The sequence below is a fragment of the Ceratotherium simum genome, chromosome 17 (assembly GCF_057802395.1).
Source record: "Ceratotherium simum simum isolate JZ-2026a chromosome 17, ASM5780239v1, whole genome shotgun sequence".
Taxonomy (NCBI): domain Eukaryota; kingdom Metazoa; phylum Chordata; class Mammalia; order Perissodactyla; family Rhinocerotidae; genus Ceratotherium; species Ceratotherium simum.
Window position 1 is genome coordinate 12607229 of NC_141916.1, and position 6426 is coordinate 12613654.

The following is a 6426-nucleotide window of genomic DNA, read 5'->3' on the forward strand; positions in this document are numbered from 1 at the left end:
TGCCAGCTTCTTCATTTTCCCACAAAAAGCAAAGGAGTCCAGTACAGAGTGGTAACATTTATTAGGAAGGAGGGATTCAGACTTCCACATCACACACACAACAAACCGACTGTAACTGTCGTTTCTAAAGAGGAAGTAGGGCAGGCAGAGGGCCTGAATCCCAGGGGTTGGGCAGCTTCAGCTGGACAAGGGGGGAGTATGGGCTTGGAGTGGATAAGGCCACTGCTCACCACCCCTCCAGTGAAGTTTAGTGGCTAAAATACGGCTACCTCCCCCACACCTCCCAAAGCCAGCCTCCCAGTAGACGGCTGTGTTGCCCTCTAGCAGACACTTGGGTTATGGTTGGTGGCAGGAAGGGAAGAATGTCTTGCTATCTCTTGCTGCTTCTCCGGGTTTCTTTGCCGTTACTGACAGGGTTGCTGGAAGGGCCAGGAGGGCCAGCGGGTGTGTGGTTGGGCTGGCTTCGGGTAATTCGGGTGCTGGGGGGGTGGGAAGGAGTGTGAGGGGGGTGCGGGCCACCACCAGGACCTGGTGGGGCGCTTAGTCCATTCCCGTTCTGGCTCTCAGAGGCTAGTTGTGGGAGAAAGGGAAGAAACACAGGAATTAGAGAAATAAGGTAAGAGAAGTATCCATCCCCAAGGCCTCCCTCCATGCCCCACAGAGTGGCAATCTTGATCACACAACTGCACACAACATCACACATTGCACAACTGCACAGTAATGCCAACAGGACCAAGTGCAAAGAATGTGGGTTGTAGGAATGGAGCCCCAGAGAAGAATCAAATGATTCTGGAAGTTGCTGCATGAACACTAGTATGATATTTTTCTCTTTTATTCATCTCTGTATCATTGAGTCAGACCTAGAATTAGCTGTTAAGTTCTAGGCTCAAGGACCTCTGACAAAATGCTCCTTTGCCAAAAGTTATGGTAAAACTGGGGAAGCATGAGAAGGGGAAGGGCCTGAAGTTTCTGTGTTAAAATGTAAGAGGGAAAAAGAAAACAAAGTGTGGTGTGTATCACAATGATACATGTTCATTTTGGAAAATATAGATAAGAAGAAACAAAAAAATGATTACACATACTCTCACCCCCACTCCCAAAATAATAAGTAACATTTTTGTGTATATGTTAAATGTTTGACTGGAGCCAGATGAGTGGGATGACTTCCTTGGGCTCCCACAACTGTGCGTATCACTCTCATTGCACAGACCACAGTGTGATATAATCATCTTCTGTCTGTCTCCTGCGTAGACTACAAGCTCCTTGAGGCAGGTGCTGTGTTTTCTTCTTTGGCATTCCTCATCTAAGATGTTTATTAAATGAAGGCAGAGGCCTGCCTCTCGCATACGTGGGGCGCCATGAACCCTAAATGGGGAAGATGTCAGAGGCTAATGGTTCTCGGGGCCGGCCCCGTGGCTTAGCAGTTACGTGCGTGCGCTCCGCTGCTGAGGGCCTGGGTTCGATCCCAGGCCCGCACCGATGCACCGCTTCTCCGGCCATGCTGAGGCCGTGTCCCACATACAGCAACTAGAAGGATGTGCAGCTATGACATACAAGTATCTACTGGGGCTTTGGGGGAAAAAATAAATAAATAAAATTATTAAAAAAAAAAAAAAAAAAAAAGAGGCTAGTGGTTCTCAAACCATATCCCTGCTGAACTCCGCTGCTCCACCAGACTTAGATATCTGCAGCCAAAACTCAAGAATAATGCCCTTCCCTCAATTCACAGGAAAAGTCAGGAGAGGGTATAGAAAGTCAATGTTAAGTTTTTATGCCATACGTGTTTTTTGTTAAGCATTTTGTACCTGTTAGCACATGACAAAGCGAGTAAACATCTGGCAAATGAATATTAAGAGCAAACAGGCTTAAATGTACCTTATTTAAAATATTTTTATAAATTATAGAGTTGTGGAGACCATAAAATATGTAATAGTCATATTTTTCAGTTGAAAACACGGATGCTAATTTTTGTGGTGGAATTAAATGTCATTATTTCATGGTGTTCTCAAAAAACACCATGAGCCCTGGTGCCTCTAACACAAACAATTCTGAAAACCATGGTAACTGAGGATGCAGACACAAACTGAGGTAGGGTAGAAGCAGCCTGAAGCCTAGGGTCACAGGGAGAAACCTAAGGCACAGATCAGAGGCAAGAGAGAGCCAAACACCCAGGGAGCAGAGGGTCAGCTGGGAGATGACGCAGGCGAGGAAAGTGCAGTAAAAACCAGGTTCCTAAGGAGAAGCCAGGGGACGAAGGAGGTGGAGTTGTTGAGTGATTCTAATCAAAAGCTGATGAGAGCCAGCTCTGATGGCCTAGTGGTTAAAGTTCGGCGTGCTCCACTTCGGTGGCCCGGGTTTGGCTCCCGGGTGCAGAACCACACCACTCATCTGTCAGTGGCCATGTGTGGTAGCAGCTCACATAGCAGAACTAGAAGGACCTACAACTAGACTATACAACTGTGTACTGGGACTTTGGAGAAGACAAAAAAAAAAAGAGAGAGAGGAAGATTGGCAACAGATGTTAGCGCAGGGCAAATTTTTCCCAGCAAAAAAAAAAAGCAGATGATTTGCAGTAAGGCCCCAATTCCTCAAGAGACCAAAAAGCAGGGGCTTGAAGTACATGAGATGGAAGGATCATAATTCTGAGGGCCAAGGCCTAGAAGCAGGGCCTTTAGTTTCAAGAAGAGTGGTGACCCCAAAAGGGATTAGTGCTCGAAAGCTGTGCGGTGTAGACCCCATGTTAAGTCATATAAGTAACGGTATATTATAACTGTGCAATGAATCGAAATGGGCAAGAGAGAAAGGCAAGGTTCTGCCGGAGAAGCAGCAGAAAGAAACAAGCTGGAATGAAGGGATGCAATCGCATTTTTGCCTTTGAGTGTTAGAGGCAAAAGGGTACCAGAACTCTTTCAGTGATAGAAACAGGTCCCCAAATCTTTTTACCACGTGGGCTTGCAAAAGAACTCGAAGAAGAATTGGGTGGAAGGGGATATATTGAGAGAAGAGAGATGTGGAAAAGGGATGAGGGCAATGCATCTTTCAGGCTGGGGAGAGTAGGGGAGCTAGGAGGAGCAGTGGATGCAAGGGAGAGGTTTACCTGGAGAGGTGGCAGGCGGTCCGGTGGTAGGCTGGGGAGCTGTAGGGCTGCTGTCGTTCTGCACCTGAAGGCACAAATTACATACTCAGACCTTGCTCCCTACTGTGCTCTTGGCCTGACCTGTCCTCCTTCCCCACATCATGGCCATAGGACTCACCGTCTTGTTGGGTGCCTGCTGGGCGCTGTACTCTGGGTTTGGCTCACTGAAGTTAGGAACCTCAGAATAAACCATACAGAATCTGCAAGGGGAGAAAGTGGCCAAAGCCTCAGACTTATCCTCTGGGCCACTGCTGGAGGCCTTAGAAAGGTCCAGATCCAGGATAGCACACCCTTATGCTGCCTCCCTGCAAACCTTAAACTTCCCCCCTTGGCCTGGTACTTCTACATCCCCATCTCCAAGAGAGCACTTACTCTCCAATTTTCTGAAGATCACCCCCACGGCCAGTGTACAGTGTCAGACAACCTTTGAACACTGAAGCGTACCTGTGGGGGCACAAAAAGCAGGATTCAGAGTACTCAGAAGAGTGACAGAGACTGTTAACCCCACCCCCCTTAACTGTTACTGCCCTTGGATGGCCAGGAGTCACCAGCTGGCTTACCCTTTGGTGAGCCGGATAATGTCCCCAGGCTGAATCAAGTTGCCCACGTCGTCCCAGACGGAGATATTGATGCTGCCCGTTTTGTCTGCCACTTTGCAGGTCCGAACCTCATGGCCGTCCTTTGTCTTGGTCACTCGACCTGGAGGGAACAGATAAATGGGGGTGGGGGATGGTCAAATAAACGGGGGCGGGGGTGGTAAGAGGGATGAGATCTAGCTGTGGGCGGGGTGAGGGAAAAGGCGTACAAACAGGGCAAAGCAGAGTCCCTGGGGCAGCCTGGGGGGTGGGGGGTGGGGGACACCATGGAGAGGGCCCTGAGTGGAAAGAGGCCCGCGTGGCCCTGGAGGCTTGGATCTGGCAAGAGTCCCATCTACCCTACACTCGCTGCATCTCTCTAGGCCTGGGTCTAGGAGAGAGGCTGGGCGGGAGCAGTGTCTTGGAGTGCGCCCTGCCATCCCCGGAGCAAGTTAAGAACGGAGGTGGTGTTTTCCCTCTCCTGTTCCCAACCCCGAGAACCCACGCAGGCCGCCCACCGCCCCCGCATAGCCACCTGTCTCCAGCACAATGAAAATGAGGTTCAGATTCTTGAGCCCGGGCTTGATATCCTTCACGAAGGTCTCCGTCGTCATGCTGCCCGAGCCTCGGCACCCCACTAGAAGAGGGAAAGGGGGATGAAGGCTCAACGCTTGGAGCCTTCGCCCCCATGCTCCACTTCCCAAGGCCCACCTACCACACTAGGCTGGGGTCAGGCAGCCTCTAACTCTTCTAAAAGGTTAGAAACGAACTTCACGGGGGCCTCCAACTTCAAGATCAGAATTGGGGGGGGGGGTCTCTGCATAGGCTGCTTCGGGGCTAGAAGGCCTTCTCCCGAGATGCTCTTTCAGTCTGAAGCCCTGAAGTGGGGGAGCCGACGGAGACGCGGGTAGGGAATCTGGTGCAGTGCACTCGCCAAACCTTCCCGAACCCTCATCCGGACAACACGGGGCTCGGTCCATCCCCTCCCCCACCCAGCCCACCACCCACCCAGCCAGCCGGACGGACAGTGCACACCGCTGAGCCGCCTGCAGGGGGAGCCACAGGCCCCAATGCCGCCAGATGCCGCCCGATGGAACGCGGGAGTGCGGACATTCCCGGAAGTTTCCCCGGGCTGGTCTCCTCCGGCCAATCGGCAGCGCCCTGGAGCGCCCCGCGCCTCACCGCCGGCCCCAGCCCAGCCAATCGGGATCCGAGATTCACGCGCCGCGACGGGGGTGGCTTTCAGGAATTAAAGGAGCCTCGGACACGGTTGGCTCCCCAAGGAGAAAAATACACCACCAGGGGGCGCCTCGGGTCCCAATTTTCCTTTACTTGGCTGGGAGAATGCGCTTAGACTCTCTTAGGATTTTGTTTCTCTCCTAGACGTGACACAGTGGAAAAAGGACCAAGGATTTTGGAATACGGCGGACAAAAGTTTGGAACCCGGCTCAGCACTTCACTTCTTTTCTCAATAATTCCTTAGTATCTAATTCCATTTTGCAGACGAGAAAACGGAAGTTATATAAAAAGCAGTGCCTGGCAATTTCCTCCTCTTCTCCCACTGGTCTAACCCTCATCTTTATTCCTGATTTGGGGTCCCCATTTAATGCACTACCTAGTGGCATAAACACTAGTAAAAAGTGGCATTTACACCAGAGACAGACAATAGGCAGACTCATCCCCTTTGGAAGAAAGGGAACCCGGAACCCAGGCACAGAGAGCAACATTTCCATCAGTCCCTCTCACAGTTCGAAAGATAATGCAATTATCTCACTAGATCTCAGGGTACCCCTGAGAGGTACTGAAAAGAGGAGGCCCGAACCTTAGCTCCCTTTGGGACTTGTTAGATAGTCAACAAAAAGTAGCCAGCTCTGTAATGTTTTGTATAAACCAATTACATAAAACAATGCACATGTGCATTACCATTTGCTTAGCGAATATCCATAACAAATACTATTTAATATCAGATTAGCCTAAGAGGTCATGTAATTGTATTGCCTTGGCTTGCTTAATTAATCCCTCCCTTCTCCTAGAGCGCTTTAGACTCCACCCTGACTTTCCTCGGAGCGCAACTTCTCTCCTGCCCACACCCACACCCGCGGTTCTGTATCCTAAGGAAATCAAACCACAACCCAGGAAGACGGACATTTGATCTTCCTTCTCTCCCCTTAGGTGTTCGGAAGAGCCAACGTAGATATGGCAGGAGTGCGGCTAGGAGAGAAACGGGCAACTCGTTGGGCACCCTAGATCAAAGCTTTTCGGCCAGACACTCCCCCATTCCCCACCCCTGGTCGCCTTGTTGACTACTGTATCCACTCCCATGACTGTGAGTCATAGGGTCGGGAGGCTCCGGGATGCTGACCACGGCTCTGGAACGGCAAAGGGGCCGGGCAGATGGCAGGTCACACTGCAGGCCAGCCTCCTCGCGACGATTTCGCAGCACGCCGCATCAGCCTTACGGGACACGTGCGTCCCTCCGAAGCGAAGTCTTGCCCTGCAAAGCAGTCAGCCTCCTGCTCGACCTCTGACGTTCACGCTGGGAAGAACATAGAGTTCTCCCTCCCAAATGGCTATATAGTCCTCGTTGGGACCACAAAGACTTCGGCCTAGAGCGGAGGCCTGGCTAGCCCTCCTCCCTCGTTGTTGGCCGCTCGTGGCTTCTAGTCTAGGTCCGAGTTAAACAAAGAGGCGGAGTTTGGTGACGGGCTTCCGCCG

General features: G+C 51.3%; 1 protein-coding gene across 4 annotated transcripts; it reads right to left on the bottom strand.

Annotated features, from left to right (window-relative positions):
• Positions 1–44: 44 nt before the first annotated feature.
• On the bottom strand, positions 45–6342 carry NABP2 (nucleic acid binding protein 2). Of its 4 annotated transcripts, none has more exons than XM_014786607.2 (7): positions 6074–6342; positions 4247–4348; positions 3697–3835; positions 3509–3580; positions 3255–3336; positions 3098–3161; positions 45–570 (listed from the first exon to the last, which is right to left on the bottom strand). In XM_014786607.2, exons 2-7 carry the CDS (start codon positions 4323–4325, stop codon positions 371–373), a joined length of 636 nt encoding a protein of 211 aa, XP_014642093.1. In that variant the 5' UTR covers positions 4326–4348; positions 6074–6342; the 3' UTR covers positions 45–370. The 4 variants fall into 4 exon arrangements, with proteins under 4 accessions (XP_014642093.1, XP_014642094.1, XP_087298357.1 ...); XM_014786608.2 differs by lacking the exon at positions 6074–6342 and adding an exon at positions 4720–4856; XM_087442231.1 differs by lacking the exon at positions 6074–6342 and adding an exon at positions 4747–4802.
• Positions 6343–6426: the final 84 nt, after the last annotated feature.